This window comes from Rattus norvegicus, chromosome 14 (assembly GCF_021556685.1).
Source record: "Rattus norvegicus strain SHRSP/BbbUtx chromosome 14, alternate assembly SHRSP_T2T, whole genome shotgun sequence".
Classification (NCBI taxonomy): domain Eukaryota; kingdom Metazoa; phylum Chordata; class Mammalia; order Rodentia; family Muridae; genus Rattus; species Rattus norvegicus.
Window position 1 is genome coordinate 34,032,735 of NC_141547.1, and position 18,365 is coordinate 34,051,099.

The 18,365-nt window shown below is 42.5% G+C and overlaps 1 protein-coding gene across 1 annotated transcript in view; it reads left to right on the plus strand.

Moving 5' to 3' along the window:
- Positions 1-3,693: 3,693 nt before the first annotated feature.
- The window catches only part of Scfd2 (sec1 family domain containing 2), a 326,684-nt gene continuing 312,012 nt past the window's right edge, over positions 3,694-18,365 (plus strand). The window contains 2 exon segments of the mRNA NM_001017499.1: positions 3,694-4,598; positions 11,321-11,489. Coding sequence (NP_001017499.1) covers positions 3,761-4,598; positions 11,321-11,489 — 1,007 coding nt within the window. The 5' untranslated portion in view covers positions 3,694-3,760.

Genomic DNA, 18,365 nt, shown 5'->3' on the forward strand with positions numbered 1-18,365 from the left:
TCTCTTCACAGATGATGTCAGGATTTGGCATGGGACAAAGTCTTCTCCCCATTACTCAGCATCACAATGAAGGACTAGAGCACTGTCTTAGCAATAGAACACTTGCTGTGAAGAGACACCATGACCATGGCAACTCTTACAAAGGAAAATATTTAACTGGAACTGGGATGAAAATAGGATTAGTTCATTGTCATCATGATAGGAAGCCTGGCAGTATGCAGGCAGACATGGTGCTAGAGAAATAGCCTAGAGTTCCTCATCTGGAACTGGAGGCAGCAGGAAGAGAGAGAGAGAGAGAGAGAGGGAGAGAGAGAGAGAGAGAGAGAGAGAGAGAGAAAGAGAGAGAGAGAATATGAGACTAGTCCTGTCTTGATTGAGCATCTGAGTCCTCAAAGCCCACGCCCCAGTGACACGCTGTCTCCAACAAGGCAATACCTCCTAATAGTGCCACTCCTTAGGGGTCCATCGTGGCCATTTTCATACAAACCATCACATATGTTCTATTTGTTTTGTGTTCTTCTTTTTTAAACAGTCTGAAATCTATTCAACATCTTCACAATTTACTACCTTCCAGAAGTCCACATTCATGCCTTTTGCACAGATTTTATTAACGGATTTTTTTTTTTTTTTTTTTTTTTGTTCTTTTTTTTTTCGGAGCTGGGGACCGAACCCAGGGCCTTGCGCTTCCTAGGTAAGCGCTCTACCACTGAGCTAAATCCGCAGCCCCGCACAGATTTTATTAAACTCTGCAATTGTTTATCAGGAAATGTAGAGGCTTGGTATTTTTTGACCTTAATCTTGTACTCTTCCAACTTTCTTCCTCATTCCTTTAACACCCTATTTTTCTCCAGCATCGTGAAAAGAGTTCCTAGGGCCCTTAGGTCCACTCCCTGCCTCCATTCCATCTGTTAATCCACCTGTCCTGCAAACCTGTCTTTTTGCATGGGTTCAAATACAATAGAATCTTTGTAGACTCTACTGTTTCCTTCCTTTGCACTGGTTACTGTTGGCCAATCAACTATTGAAACACACTTCCCCTGTGACTTTACGCACTGGCTCCACTGCATATTTCCCCCAAGGTTGCTCAGAAGTTTCTCCATCACTTCCTTTTCTTCTATATTTTCTCTTAAAGCAGTCTAAGCACACCTGTACTAATGATTACCAAATCACCAGACTTCTTTCTACAAGCTAGAATCATATGTCATCGTATGTCCAACCACCTAGTACTTATTTGTTTCTCTTTCTTTCCCTTTTTCTTTTCCTGAGATTGGGTTTCTCAGTATCATAGCCATGATTATCCTGAAACTTGCCTTGTAGAATGGACTGGCTTTGAACTCTGCAAGATCCACCTTCCTCTGCCTGCCAAGTACGGGGATTAAGATGTTCACTACTAGCCTGGCTGTAGTAGTCATTTATAACTGGATATTCCCAAGTGTCCTTTACAACACTATCTGTCTTCACCTATTAGATAGCTACAGTGAATGAGAATATATAAAATGTTTGGAAGGATGTAGAAAAACTTGGACCCTTATTCATTGGCTTCTGTGAAGAACAATTGGTTCCTTAGAAAAGCTAAAAATATTTATGATATGATCTAGCAATTTCAATCGAAAGGATAGAAAGAAAAATTCATATGATACCTGTGTAGCTATGTCTAGAGTATTATTATCCATAAGGCCCTAAAGCAGAAAAACTCAAATGTCCATTGAGAGGTGGATGAATAGACACAATGTGCTGTATGCATACTACAAACTATTATTCAGCTTTTAGAATGAAAAAAAAAACAAACCAAGTAAACAAAAACTGGGACTGGGGAGGTGGCAAAATAATTTAGAGCTCTTGGTGTTCTCAAAGCAGGCCTGAGTTCAGTTCTTAGCACCCGTATTTGGTGTCTCACAAGCCCATGTAATTCCAGCTGTAGTGGGTTCAAATCCCAACTACACACACACACACACACACACACACACACACACACACACACACACACAAATACAACTTTAAAATAAAAGCAATGGGCATGTGTGACCACTCAATGAACATGAGGACATTATGTTAAGTGAAGTAAGTCAATCACAATAAAGCAGGTACTATAGGGATCCAGTTATATGACCTACGGTAGTCAATTCAAAGAGAACAGGATTAAATTAGAGGCTGCCAGATGCTGGGGGTTGCGGGGTTGGGGGCAGGGGTCAGAAGCTGGGGTGAGGATGGGGATTGTTACTTAAAGGGTATAGTTTTGAAACTATTTTGATTTTGCAAAATAAAAAGTTCCAGAGATTGGTTGTACAACAGCATGAATTTTTTTTTTAAATCTATTTATTTATTATGTATACATCATACAGCTTTCTGCCTGCATGTATGCAACTACAGGCCAGAAGAGGGCACCAGACCTGATTATAGGTGGTTGTGAGCCACCATGTGGTTGCTGGGAATTGAACTCAGGACCTGTGGAAGAGCAGTCAATGCTCTTAACCTCTGAGCCATCTCTCCAGCCCAGCATGAATGTTTTTAATGTTGCTGAACTGTATATTTTAAAATGACTAATGATGGGCATGGTAGTACACGCCTTTAATCCTAGCACTAGGAAGGCAGAGGCAGGCAGATCTCTGTGAGTTTGAAGCCAACCTGATCCATATAATGAGTTCCAGGACAGCCAGGGCTGCACAGTGAGATCCTGTCTACACACGCACACGCACACGCACACGCACACGCACACGCACACGCACACGCACACGCACACATGCACAATTAGAACAGTAAATTATGGGGTTGGGGATTTAGCTCAGTGGTAGAGCGCTTGCCTAGCAAGCGCAAGGCCCTGGGTTCGGTCCCCAGCTCCGGAAAAAAAAAAAAAAAGAACAGTAACTTACTAATTTTTTTTATCTCCTTCATGTTTCTACAATTAAATAATAAAAAAAGGTTCCAAGCTGAGATCAGTATATTTATTGCTCAATCCGATTCTCCTGCAGTTTGCTAAGTCTCAGTAGTTGTGAAACAAACCCAAAAAGCCTTTTTTGATATTCTCTCTCTCTCTCTCTCTCTCTCTCTCTCTCTCTCTCTCTCTCTCTCTCTCTCTCTCTCTCTGTGTGTGTGTGTGTGTGTGTGTGTGTGTGTGTGTGTGTGTGTGTGTGTGTTGGGGACGGGGGATAGTGCTTTTGCCACGGAGAGCAGGTAATCAAACTCAGGTCAAATGACTTGCGTTGCAACCGCTTTTAGTTTCTGAGCCATCTTGCTGGTCCCAATACCCATTTCATGATGACTGTGTGCATTAACGAAGAAGATAACCTTCACGCGGCCAATTATTATGTAGCAGCAGTCATTTCTCTGGCTTCTCAAAGTTGAGATGGGTAAGTGTGCTGAGGATATTAAACTTCAGTCTAGGTTTTATTATTCCCGAGAATTCTTAACTGGGAGGAAAAGGTGACGTGAGCTGACAGAGAGGAACGAACATAACCCATTTCAATTCTTTCCTAGAAAGGTGCTAAGCTCAGCTTCTCAGGGTTACTGACCTTCTAAGCACTTCCCCTCTCCACTCCCAGTGTAGATGTTCCTCCCGCCAGCCCACGCGCCTGATCAGCCAATCAGCGCCCTGGACGTCATCAACGCGCGCAGGCATACGCCAAGCATTGGAGACCGGCCCACGTGTACTGTGTTGACTGTCAAAGTCTCAAAGTACTCAGTATCCGGAAGCCCTGCGTTCTGACCGAGGTTCCTGCGCATCCGCCGGTGAGACTCCTGGCCAGACTGCGCCTACCGAATCATGAGTGCCGTGGGCGTACTGTCTTTTGCCCAGCAAGGCTGGGAGCAGGTGCTGGCCAAAGTGAAGTGGTCCGTGGTCTACCTGGACGCTGCCTGCGCGGAGAGCCTGCACTGGAGCTGCGGTTCAAGCAGGCTTCTGGAGGCGGTGAAGGGTCCTGCGTGCAACCTGAGGGAATTTGAACCCCATGCAATAGGCGGTGGGGCCAAGCAGCCCCGGGCGGTGTTCGTTTTGAGCAGCCTGCTGAAAGGCCGCATAGTAGACACTCTACAAGACATCATTTGCCGCAGTCACTTTCAGCACTGTGTGGTGGTCACAGCCGTGAGCCACCCAGTCCACCTCACTGCTAACCATGTACCAGCAGCTGCAGCGGCCGAGCTAGAGGGGCAGCAGCCGGTGTTCGAACAGCTGGAGGAGAAGCTCTGTGAGTGGATGGGCAACATGAACTACACAGCTGAGGTGCTCCACGTCCCGTTGTTGCTCGCCCCTGCTGCTCCCCACCTTGCCTTTACTCCAGCCTTTGCTACCCTTTTCCCACTGCTACCTCAGGATGTGCATGTTCTTAATAATGCCAGACCCGACAAGAGGAGACTGAACAGCTTGGGTGAGGTGGATGCCACTGCCCTAACCCCAGAGCTGCTGCTGTACATTAGATGCCTCGTGTCAGGCCTCAGTTCTCTGTGTGAACATCTAGGGGTACGAGAGGAGTGTTTCGCTGTGGGTTCCCTCAGTCGGGTCATCGCTACAGATCTGGCAAATTATGCCCCTGCCAAGAACAGGAGAAAGACTGCTACAGGCAGGGCTTCCGTGGTCTTTGTGGATAGAACTCTGGATCTCACGGGTAAGTGGGATTTCTGGGAGCTTTTTATCTTTACTCTCCCAGCTAGAGGACCTTTTCATTGATTCAGCGTGTATGTTTTATTGGCTTCATATTGAGGTTGACAATATAAAGATGAACTAAACGAATCAGTCCCTAATTTGACAGCGTCTGGAGTTTAGTTTTGTCTGGTGGAGGGTGGACATAGATAAAGCACAATTTTATTTGTTAAATGCTGTTAACTGGCCAAATATGGCTTTAGTGTGCATTGCTTTTGAAAAAACAACCATGCTTAGTCCAAGAGACTGGGAAAATGAGATGACCTTGACATGGAGGAAATTGACATCACTCGTAGACATTTCCAGATACTGATTGTCTTAATTAGGGTTTCTATTGCTGTAATGAAACACCATGGCCAAAAACAACTTGGGGAGGATAGGTTTATTTGGCTTACACTTCTACACCATAGTCGATCATTGAAGGAAATCAACAGGAACTCAAACATGGCAGGAACCTGGAGGCAGGAGCTAATGTAGAGGTTATGGAGGGGCTGCTGCATATTGGCTTGCTCCACATGGTTTGCTTAGGGGATGACCTTAGTTTGCTCCCTAGTACCTACAAGGAGAGAACTGACTTCCTCCAGTTGCCCTCCGATTGCCACACACACAATGTGGCTTGTACACGCATGCACTGTCCCACACACATATGCAAATAAAAAAAGGTAAACGTAAAAAGTGAAACTGAATGTACATGTGAGAAGATGGAAAAAAGAATCGTAGGAAATATTTTCCAAGGTGCATTGTTTTATTCTTAGCTCTCATTCTTTTGAGGTTTGTATAGCAATCTCAAATTGCAGCAATGTAATAATTATTCATATGTGCCAGGAATGAAAACCTAACCTTAAAATAGGCGAAGAAAAGATGCTTTGTGATACACGGTGTGAGTACGTATTTTCAGAGGTCAGCTTTGTTCTATAGTTAAGTAGATGTAACTCAATGATAGTACATGCTAGACACTCAAGGTCCCTGAGAACAATCAGAACACTGGTATCAGTAAGCATTCCCTTTTCAGGCTAGAAAAACATGTAGAGTGATGTTATAAATCCAATAAGAGGTATATTTGGAATTTTATCTTAATTGGATGAGTTTTAAGCTGATAAAATAGAGAGTAAACTAAATGGTAGTTCTGAGGAGATGCTGGTGGGTTCAATCTTTTGAGGGTGTCCTGAGGATAATGATAATTAATTTCAAGAGGGCAGCAGTGGCCACGTCATGCATAGAGGGCAGAATTTCACAAAGCAGAAAACATAAGCCGTCAGGTTTCCATACCTCCTCATCACCAAATCTATTACACACTGTGTACATTTTCCTCCTTCCTTCATATTACAGGAACACTCCATCCATCCTAACACTTCTACCTATGCCGACTAGCTTAGTGCTCTCTCTCCTCACTTCTCATGGACTCACTTCTGCTGAGCTCCCCTATACAGATCATTTTCCTTAGATTCTCATCGTTGGCATGAAGGCAGAATGGAGTCCTTTCTTGAGTCATTGTGATCACCCGACTTCAGGTCCCTTTTATTTGCCTTATTTGGTAGTCGACTTGGGAGAGCTCTTTATACTTGTTGTTTCCACAGTCACCTACGTCAGTTTTCTCTTGACTTCTAGTCCTTTATGCTTTTATATTTCAAAACTTCTGAGATCCTGGCTTCCCCAGTGACTTCTGTGTTACCAAAGCTACAATTGAGTCACAGCACTCTTTTTTTGCCTCCTGAACCTCAGAATATTCTTTAGTACAATAGAGTAAAGCAAAGAGTAAAAGGAAATTTAGGGATAGGGAGGTGATTTAGCCGGGAAAATGCTTACTACAAGCATGCATACCTGTGTTTGGACACACATGTAAAAGCTGGCTGTGCTGGCCTGGGCGTGAGAGTATCTTTAAACCAGTTCAGGTCAGCAGTCCTGGTGGCGTGGAGAGGCAGATCTAGCCAATCAGCTCCAGGGTCAGCAAGACTCTTAAAACAAAATAACCCCAAAACCAACCAATCAAAACAAAACAAAACAAAAAAATCCCCCCCCCCAAAAAGATGGGGAGCCACAAAGAAAGACATGCTTGTCCACCTCTGCCTCCCACAGCACATGCAAGGGTGAATTATATATGCACACCCCTGATTAAAAATAGAAAGTACAAAAGGTAGCTAGCACTCAGTGATGTACGGTGTGGTTTATCAGCCATACATTTAGCATGCTGGCTCCCCCTCTGTCCTCCTGTCATGGTTTTCGCGCTCTAGTTTGCTTTCGGCTGCTGTACTAGGCTTCATGACCACTGGCAACTTGGTGAGGGAGGCTTTATTTGGTTTCAGTTTCCAGGTTCATCCCTGAGTGAAGTCAGTGCAGGAACTCAAGCAGGAGCCTGGAACGGAGACTATGGGGTAATGCTCGTAATGGGCTTGCTTTCTTGTACAGTCCAGGACAACCTGCCAGGGGGTGGCCTCTTTATCAATCATTAATCGGGAAAATGCCCCATTAGAATGTCATAAGACAATCCAGCCTATTCCTTAATTGATGTTTCCTCTTTTCCCAGAACTATAGTTTGTCAAGTTGACAAGGACTAACCAGCAGTACACATGATCTCTCTGGCTTATCTCCTCTCACACAGTACCTCAAACACTCCAGCCTTCTCCCAGTGAATGTTCACTCACTCCATATGTCTTTCTCTCTCACTCCCAAGAGAGATCTTCCCTACTACTGTCTTACCCCCGATCCTGCCTTGTGCACATAATGTTGACCACTACCCAGAACTAATAATTGGTTGCTTCTCGTCCTCCTTTCATGAGAATGAATGCGTGTGTGTGTGTGTGTGTGTGTGTGTGTGTGTGTGTGTGTGTGTGTTCATTCTACTTTACTATGTATTTTCTAGCAGTTGGAACAGTTACTTAAAACAATATGTATCTGCTGACTGATGAAATGTATTGCTGGGTATTGAGTTCAGGACCTTTTGCATGCTAGGCAAATGCTCTTCCATTGAGCAGCTTCCCAGGCCCTGGTGTTTTGAGACAGGATCCCACTAAGTAGCTACCACTGCCTTTGAACTTACTATGTGGCCAAGGCTTATTGCGAATTTACTGATTTATCCTTCTGTATGCAACAAGTTTGGGGAACTGGGGACGTCTTGCTTGTTGATGTAATGAAATAATGGTTACCAGAATTTGTTGAGGTTTCCTAAATTAAATTGTGGCTTACACTGGGGTATAGCTCGTGAGAGCTGCAGCCAAAAAAAGATTATGCTAAAAGCTTCAAAAGATTAAGAGGTGATTTGGAAATTATTGGAATGACTTAAGTGATTTAGATTTCAATTTAAATTACTCTATCAGTATTTTATATAGAGAGCAAAACAAAATATACTTTTAATATTTGATTTGGGTATTAATTTATATACAATTTATATGATAAACTAGTAATGTTTTGGAGTCTATTAATAATTTACCATTAGATGAGTTACGAACTGATATGTGAAATTATGTTTCAAAAATAAAGGGAACATTGCGTATGACTTTTTTAGCAGTTCATATGGATTTGAACTTGTTATGTAACTGAAATGACCTTGAACTTTGATCTTCCTGTCTCCATCTCCAAGGTCTGGGATTACTTAAATATGTGTGTCACCATGCTTGATCAAGTATTTGATAGTTAATAGTGTGTTTGTATCACAGATGGTTTTCTTATCATTCTGCCATCACCTTGTTGAAAATGGCTTCACCTTATACTTTCTCCAGTAAACCTTTATTTGGAGTCCACTGTGTTCCGCACTGTTGCAGGTGCTAGTGAGACAGTGATGACTAAGATAGAAAATGCATTGCCCTCAAGAGGCACTTGATAAGCTCTGAGGGTTAAAAAATATAGACTACGTGAAATATTTCAGAATTAGGTGCATGTACGTGCAAGAAAGAGCAAAAAAAAAAAAAAAAGAGAGAGAAAGGGAGGGAAGAGAGGGAAGAAGGAAAATGAGGAAGAGAGCAAATACGGGAAGATGAGGGAGAATGAATTGCATTTTCAGTTATTATTGAAAGGATATGTATTCACTATAGAAGTTTAGAAATTCTAGAAGACAATGATTTAGAGAACTGCTTCAATGCATATATCACAGGTTGAAAAAGCAAAGCAATACTATTCCCGTGGCTGAAGGGATGCCACATGCATGCAATCCCAGTACTTGGAGTCGAGACAGAGGATTGCTAGTTCAAGACTAGCGTTGGCTACATAATATGATCCTATACCAGCAAACAAACAAACAAACAAAAACAAAAAAACCCAAACTAAACAAAGAATCATTTCTTTACTTTGAGCGTTTGGGATATTAGTATATAATATTTTAATAAAACAAATGCTACTTTAGTTCTACAAAAATAACAGCCATTTTAAATATGGACTGTTTTGATAATTTTAAGAGGCATGTCATTTGTTTCAGTTTGCAGGGAATTTAATGAAATGTAGCTTTCCAAAGACCCCTGTATATGGGTTAGATGGAGCAGCGAGAAGCAGCCATGTACCACTCACAGCTACAGAGACACTTGTTTGTGGCAAATAATTATGAATGACAGAAAAAATAAGAAAAACTCAGGGAAGAGATCAGAATTTGAGCATCATGTTCAAAGAAGAGTTATTCTGGTAGTAAGTGGAGATATATAAAAGTTTTAACTTAGTGAGGAGGGTACCGATAGAGAAAGAAATATATTTGTGATGCAAGGGGGTATCCTAGGATCCTGGCTTAGTGTACAGGTACAGTTCACTTACTCTTCTGACCTGTTCTGGTTAGCTGGTACTCTTCTGCTTCCTGGCCATCCATTTGGTATTCAACAAGCAGCTCCAAGACATCTGTAAACTACAGACAGCATGGATAAACGTGGTTTATTCTCATAGTGAAGGGTAATTTTCTTGCAGCACAAGAACATTCTTCTTTAACATTAGAAATTACCAGAGACACTCACACCAGCTCTGCCTCGGCTCACTGTGGGGGAGTCTGAGGGTTTCTTTTCCCCTAACCCAGTCACCTGGCTTGAATTACTGCTCTGTGTGTTAGTCGGGGTTCTCTAGAGTAACAGAACTTACAGAATAAATGTCTCTATATGGAAAGGGGATTTATTAGAATGATTTACAGGCTTTATGAACAGAAAGTCTAAGAATCCAGAAGTTGCTTAGTCCATGAGGCTGGATATCTCATCTGGCCTTCAGTATGTGCTGGTATTTCTGAATTAGGTCAATGCCAGTGAGAGCAAGCAGGCAAAGAACAAAAGCTTCCTTCTTCCATGTCCTTCTACAGGCTTCCAGTAGGAGGCATGACCTAGATTAGAGGTGTGTCTGTCCACCTCAAGGTCGAAATTAAATGGGAATGTCTACCTATTTCAAAGATTTGAATTAGAAGTGGATCTATTTCAAATTAAGCAAAACCCCCTCCTAGGTGTGCCCTCCATCTGTCGATTTTAGTTAATCTCAGATGTAGTAGACAACGAAGAATAGTCATTACACTTTGTAATTAATAGGTAAATTGTTGGCTTGAACAGGTGATTTAAATGAAACCTTTACTGTGTGAATGAGCATAGTAATTCACAAGAAAGATTTGCTGTTACAATTAATTATAAATCATTATTCATGGCAGAGGATTTGGTACACGGTGCTGCATCGTGAGCCCTGGATAGGTAATAGTTGCTCCAGTGAGTGAGGATGAGTGCTTAGACTCCTTACTTGGCTTTCTTTTTTTTTTTTTTCCTTTTCTTTTTTTCGGAGCTGGGGACCGAACCCAGGACCTTGCGCTTGCTAGGCAAGCGCTCTACCACTGAGCTAAATCCCCAACCCCTTACTTGGCTTTCTTAATTAGTTCTTCTGTATCATTGATATCATATGGCAGAACACAGATTGGCAGAGAGGCAACGTATGAGCAAGCAGACTGGAAATGGATCACACTTGTAGCTATACCAAGTCCCATCCATGGTTGGAGCAATGCCTTCTAAGCACTGATGGGTTTTAGACATATAACTTCATTTCATTGAAGAAGCATTGAACTGTATCATTGTGTTGAATTTCAGTTAGAGTACATTTATTATTATAATTTTAATATTAGTATTCAGATAGATGCTCACTTATGTAGTCTAGACTGGTCTCAAACTCACTGTGTAGCTGAATATGATCTTGAATTTCTGAATGTCCTGCCTCCACCTCCCAAATGCTAGGATTTCAGGCATGGGCCACCACCACTCAGTTTTATGTGGTCTTGGAGACCACCAGGGTTTTATGCCTTCATCTACCAGTTAAACTACGTCCCCGGCCCATCGTTCATCTGTCATCCCTGGAGTTGCATGTATAATTACAGGTCTTGGAGCAATGCTTGGTATATAGAAAGTATTCAGTAAACCCTGGCAAATGGCTGATACCATATGTCCTCTTACTCGTGCCCTCCTTAAACAGATATGTAGTGGGAGCCCATGGTTGCCTTTCTATGGTAGAGATGGTGGGTTCCAGGTGAACTAGAGGGCGTGTTCCTTAGTCAGCGTATACCTTAGTCATCACAGAGATAAGGTTGATTTGCTAGGTAGTTGAGAACATAATTTATATGACAAAGAGCAAACTTCTAGGTTGGTGTTACTAAACATCTGTCATTTTTGGTAGAAGGGGCGCATGCATTATAAAACCTGCATCCAGTTAATGGTTAATGTCCACTTTGAGTTCACCTTTGCTTGTGTGGTTAAACAGGAGCGGTTGGACACCATGGAGACAACTTAGTAGAGAAGATCATTTCAGCACTTCCACAGCTTCCGGGCCACACCAACGACGTGATGGTCAACATGGCAGAGCTCACGGCTGTCCAGGCTGTGGAGGAAAACCAGACCGTGATTGCACCAGGCTGCCTTGCGCCATCCAAGTAAGACGTGTGCCTTTGCTTTGTCTTTCTCTCCTCCTTCCTCTTCCCTTTTCCTTAACTAAGACTGTCGTTGTAGAAAAGAAGTGAACTTTTAATTCCAGCACTTAGGAGATGAAGGCGGAGGAATCAGGAGTTCATGATTGTCATTGGCTGGTTAGCCAGTTCAAGGCCATCCTGGGCTACAGGAGACCCTATTTTTAAAAGAAGAAATAAAGGAATAAAGAAAGAAAGAAAGGAAGGAAGGAAGGAAGGAAGGAGGAAGGAAGGAAGAAAGACTACTCCAGTAGAAAAATTCATAACTGTCAATATTTAGGAAAAATTCCACCTTTAAATATATAAATAATCATACCTACCAAGCACAGTAGGCCAAAGAGTATGGCGTTTTATAAGAGTTTGGCATTGTAGTTTAAAATCTAAATGGTAAAAGATGCATTTGGAATTTCCTGTCATTTTGGAATTAATTTGTGACATCTGAAGTTTTCAGCTTTTTTGCTGGTGCCTAGGGTGGGAAGAAAACGGAAAGATTGGGACTTTGTCTTCTCTCTGTGCCTATAAACCAGTGAGGAATTAGAGAAGAGCTCGAAGCTCTTCCCAAGGTCCTTGTGGTTGGAGGACCTTCAGAGGCTAACAGGTAAGGTGTTTCTGTGAGCTAAGAAATATGAGGACACAGAAGAAGGTAAACCAGCATTGCTGACGTCATGGAACATGTGTGTTGTGGTGATGGTGATGTTATGAGTTATACACAGTAGAAAAGCAAAGCCATGACCTGAGCTGCCTCCCGTGGCCATTCCTGCAAAGAGTTTTATTTCCTGGAAGCCCGTACCTTGAGTTGATTGAGTCTGGAAGTTTGGAAGTGAGGTCTAATGAAAAGGATGTGGAAACAAGATGTGAGGGAGGGGCCTGAGGAAGAGAGGCATTCTTGCAGGCACCACTGCCGTCAGCTCGCTTAACATTTCCCATTTTCCATTGTGTCAAGCTCGTCCCTAAGAGGAGTCATTTTAAGTTTTACAGTCAATCAATGAGGGAGATTTCCTCATTTTTGAGGTACAGTAATTGAGGTAATGAGGCAGTAAATTACATAGATGTGGAACTAGAAAATCGACCATTGGGTCTGATTTCAGAGCCACTGTCTTTCCTTCTATGCTGTCCATACCAGGCTCAGAGAAGAGTTCGGTTCTTGACCAGATTTGGGGACTCCATAAGACACAAAAATAAAGCGATTTCATTATTTATTCCAAGAAGTCCTGTTTGTCCATGATAATTTTTCTGGAAGAACTGAAAAATTATTGTCATGTTTCAGTAAAAGAGGGAGTTGTTAAGGGTGTTTAACAGCTAAGCAAGTCAAAGAAAGAATGTAGTTAAGGTTTTGAAAGTGCAAATAGTTGGAGTCTAGGGAGCAGAAACTCAGGAGAAGCCTCTAAGGCTAAGGCATCAGAAAGATTGGGCTTTAACGTATGTCTGTCTTTTCATTATTCTGCTTAGGTTTTAGGGTCCAGAAACTGGTGGGCAGGTGGCTCTACCTTGCCTTTGTCCCCAGTTTGCCCAGTGTGGGCTGGGAACTCTTCATGCTAAGAGCTATGCTAGGATCGTGTGGGATGGCAGGGAGGGTGTTCTCTATAGACAGCTGGAGTTTGTACTTGAGAGGAGACAGGAGATGCCCTTTCTTCCTAGAACACATTTAAGAGAGGACTTGTCATGTAGGGTCTGAACACTTAAGATACATTAACTGATTTAATGGCTCTCAAATCTCTGAGATAGATTCCATCATCCCCATTCTAATCCCAAGTGAATTTGTCCTGTACCTTAAGGTAGCATGTGTAGTTGGAGTAGTGAAGATCGGGCTCTAAGTCAGTGCTCACAGTTACCCCATGCTTCTTTTGTAGAAGCCTAAAGTCACAAGAAAAGGGCAAGTAAGTTCCTGAGAAAAGGATGTGAGATTAGAGGAGTTGATTAGAGTATATGAAAGCCTGCGAGTCCTTATACATGTGTCAGGACAGCTACAGGGATGAGAGCACCTCAGATTCGTAGCGATTGTGGCCAGCATCATTAGTCTCCACTCTCTAGCATTCATTCTACTGCAGGCTTAGTTTAGGGCTTTAACTGGGCCGTCCTGAAATGCCTTTTCCCTTACCAGAGATCAACTTGAGAAATGGGTAGGAAGGAATATCTTCCTGCTTAGGTAGGTCTTTAACTAAAGTTAAACTCTGGCTCCTTCTCTAGTACTCTTTTCTCCTGACTCCAGGAGTCCTCAAACTACTGCAGCAGGGAGGTTAGCGAGGAGGACTGTTGTAAGGAAGAGCAGTCCTCAGATCTCCATACAGGGATTGAGTCTCGACTGTCTTCAGGCACTCAGAACCAAAGCCATGCTGACACGTTTTCTGCACCTTATTATTTCATCTATAAAATGAGGACATTGCTGTAAATGAATCCCAAGCCTCCTCTTGCATTTTAACAAAGTCTTTCTACCTAAGCTTCCACTGTGGCTTAGCCCTACCTCTGCACACCTATTCAGGCTGTGTCCATTTACATGGTCTTTGCCTTCATTGGTGTCCTTTTCTTCTTCTCATTACACTATGAAAATGAGTAAGTGCCATCCAAAGATGACATTGTGTCCCCAAATGTCAAAGAGGACTTCTAGAGGGATCTGAGTAAAGCAGAACCCCAGTTTTAAAAATTACTTATTTTATGTACGTGAGTACACTGTAGCTGTCTTCAGACACACCAGAAGAGGGCATTGGATCCCATTACAGATGACTCTGAGCCACCATGTGGTTGCTGGGAATTGAACTCAGGACTTCTGGGAAAGCAGTCAGTGCTTTTAACTGCTGAGCCATCTCCAGCCAAAGCAGAACCTTTTAGTGAGGGGAGGGCTGGAGAAAAGATGACAGTGGAAGTGTGTGGTAAAGATGCACACATAGATGCACACTGAGAACGGTATAAGCAACCGCTGGGAGAGAAATGGGAGCTTTGTTTCAACTGCTTGGGCAAGTGAAGAAGTTATATGGAGTGGTTTGTCCACAAAGGAGGAATTGAAGTAAACCAGTTTTCTTAGCATGCATCACATGTCCATCACAGTAGCAACAGCCACTACTACCTCTGACAGCTCTCCAGAAGCTTCTCACCGAAAGGAGAGTGAGGATAAATGCAGAACAGATGGGTACTTGGCAACAAATGTGCCTGCAATGGAATAGTATTTAAAAATCAAGTTTCTAAGTATGACATAAGCCTTTATAATAAAAGTTTATTGGTAATACAATTTTCATAATAGGCTGTTTGCAATTACAGCCATTGAAGTTCCTGCCAATGCAAATGAGAAATGGAGAACATAAATACATTACAGCATGGCGTTACTGTCCCTGTCCACCCTTCCCTGGATTATATGAAATATTTTTGGCAAGAAGGAGGCAGAATCCTGTTTGTATCGAAGTGGGTTTCTGTTCTTGGCTCCAAGCCCTGCTCTTTCTAATCTCTTAGTCTTTTAGCATCTTCAGCAACCTTTCCCTGACTTTCCACCTGGTTCTGGTCCAGTGCCCATCACTCCTGTTCTTCCTTTTGTGCCTGTTTCTCCTCTTCTTCCTAGTGAGAGCCAAGGACTTGCAGTGGATTCCAGACTGTGGGCTACCTGGCTACTTGTAGGTCCTCTCTGTCTGACCCCCTGACTGCCCCTTTCCAACTGCACTGGCTTTCTTACAGTTCTTTGCATAGGCAGTGCAGTGTCCTGCCTCCAGTGCTCGGCTCTGATGGTCTCTGCTCCTGAACCCTTTCCTCATACATGAGCCTCAACATTTTCTTCATTTCAGCAAGTCCTTTGCTGTCTGGCTTATCCCTTTGTATTTGCTGTCTCACTTGTGTTTTTCTTCTTCAGCACTTCTCTTTCTATTATAGTTGTCTACGCTCTATTTCAGTCTGTTTCTGTACTAGAGAGAGATAGAGAGAATTCTCTGGTAGAGAGATCCTCTATTAGTAGAGATATGAACTGTTACCTGGACTAAGATATGGAGTGAAAACCAAACGAGTGAATGCATGCATGAACGGACGAATGAACAAATGAATGAATGAATGGTGGTGGCTGCTGCATTTATACACCCAGAGCAGTACCTGGGGATAGGGTGAGCTGTGGCCTTAGAGAAAGTCAAGCCAAACAACATGGGCATTCTAGATTATACGTGTTGAGTATTTAAAACATAGTCATTGTGTTAACAAGATGTTGTAAAAGGGAGGGTCAGAAAGAGAAGAGAGATGGGAAAGATGCTTGCTCCTATGCCTGACAACCCGAATGTTCGAGGTGAAGAACGGATTTCTGCAAGCTGAAATGTCCTCTGACCTCTGACCCCCACGTAAGTGCCATAGCAAATGTGTGCACCCCACCAAGAATAAATTAAAAACAAGGCATATAGTCTGAAAAAATAAAAGTAAATTACTATAAAAGAAAATTAAACCACTAACAGTGCTTACCGTGGTCATCAAGAATCAGGGAGTGTGCATAAGTGCGTGCACTGTACTTTCCTGTGACTGACAGCACAGCGTCATCCAGCATCAGCACAACGGTGAGAATGAGGGTCGTATAAAATGTCGCTTTATACAGACACTGTCTTGAACGTGGTTCATGTTGACTGTGTCGGTCTATGCCTTGTGTCTCTCTGATTTGTTTCAAAGCCTCTGACTGAGACTTGTTATTTTGATGCCGAGGGTTGACCTAATGCATGGCGCATGCCAGGACTTGACCACTGTGCTATGCCCCAGCTTGGACTGGTGCATTCATGCATGTGTGTGTTTCTTGGTTGGGATTTTTGTTGGCTTTTAACAAGTATTCTTCCTTTTTTGAAAGAAGAAACAAAAACAAACCCAGCACTCCCCGCCGCAGTTTTGTTTAAGATGCATTGTCGCATTTTATTCAAAAGCAACTCTACATGGTTGGTATTAGTCCTTGGTTATTTACTTTTCTCTGGGCTCAGCTACAGCTATAGAAAGCAGAATTTATGAATAATTTATGGACTCCTCTGTAAAAATTAAAGAGTGAAAGTGCCCAGAATAAGTACTGAAATGATTAAAAATAACAGAGCCATTGTAAGCTGTTTCGTGATGGAGAATTAGGTTTAACACTTATACTTTCAGAGTTCTGTCTGAACGACACATGAAACAGAGAGGGCCTGCAGGTACACGCTCTCGTGTGTAACTGCTGGGGTGCTGTCTCTTTGGCATAAGGGATGCACATCCATACCCTACACTTCTTCCATGTTGAAGAATTGAAACGTCTCTGTGTTGTGAGAAGACTGAACTCCAGGTCTTTGTAGCTTTGGGATTCATTGTTTAAGTGGAAACGATGGCTCCTTTAAACAAAGTCAGGAGTCCTCTGACGTTAGCTACGGTGGGAAAAGGAGGAATGGAAAGACTTACCCGCATGTGAGTGACAAGTGATTGCTGGTCCTAATGGGCTGTGTTCACAGCCAAGTAAGATCAGGTATCTGTTCTGAGAAGCTGACTCTTGGGGACTTAACCAGCTGCAGACTGTATTGGGGTGTGTCTAAATCTCATGATGTAGAGACCAGGGTTATTCAGCAGACTGTCCAGGTGGTCCTGTATCTGTGTTTACTGCACTTCCTCTTAACGCTTGGTGCCATTCCTGCTAGTGGGCCTTTTCCAGTATTTGATAGCTATAGAGTTAATTAACAAGATTGGTGTGTGTGAAAGATTTATTGGTAGATGCCTTCAGAGACCAAAGGATTGTGCTGGGTCCTTTGTACTGGTGATTTCTGGATAATCAACAAATGCTGTTAACCAGAGTGCCATCTCTCCAGCCGTGCTGTATATGTACATGTGTATGTATGTATGTATGCATGTGTATATGAGATATGTATATATAGTACGTATACATATGTATACACACATACACAATGAATACACAAACACACACATATAAAATTGGGGTTTTTTTGAAAGTAAAAATGAGAGTGGACAGAGATTCCTTAAAAAAGTGATCATTTCAAGTACTGAGCCCTGTGTGAGAGGTTGTGTCTGTTGCTATGGGTGTTGGTTTTTTGTTTGATTTTGATGTCTTTCCTTTCTGTTCAGTGGTTTTTTGATCAAATCTTTATGACTTGTAAGGGTCTGCTTTTGCTATTTTGTTTTTGTGTTCTTGAGACAAGGTCTCTCTATGTAATACTGGCTGTCCTAGAACTTGCTACACAGACCATGCTGGCCTTGAACTCAGACTCACAGAGATCCTTGCTTCTGCCTCTGCCTCTGCCTTTGGAATGCTGGGGTTAAAGGTATGTGCCACCATGCATGGTTTGACCAAGGTCTTTTTGGTTTATCATCAGGATAGTTTTCTTCTTTGTGAAGAAAGTAGGTGGGATGATTTCTAAGGAATGGTCTAAAATTCCAAGTGTCAAGAGAAGTGCTTGGTACATAGTAGGCACTCAGAATGTATAGTAGACACTAAAAAATGTGTTGACTAATGTGAATAAATGTGATTAAATTCCCAAATAAGAACATTCAATAGGAAACAATGAAAACTCCTTCTAGTATAAGCAATGTGATTGCACACACAGACAAGGAAGCACATTTACTCCATCCGCAGTTAGTGCTAAGTTTGAGTCAGTATCCTGTAAGCTCTCTCAGTGGCTCTCTTTTGTCCTTTGGGTAAACACTTACCTGTGGGGTTTGAGAAAATCAATAGCTCTGCTCTGTCCTTACTCTTTCAGCCCTCTCTTCATCTCCCCTTTCCTTCCTCCCCACATGCCCATTCTTTGGATTGCAGCTTAAGTTTAATGTCTTTCAGATTCTCAGTCTTTGGACTTTCCCCTGTTGGCCTTGTACAAGCTGCTTCTTCCTTTATAACTGTTTCTAGTAAATACTACCCTCCATTTTCTGCCT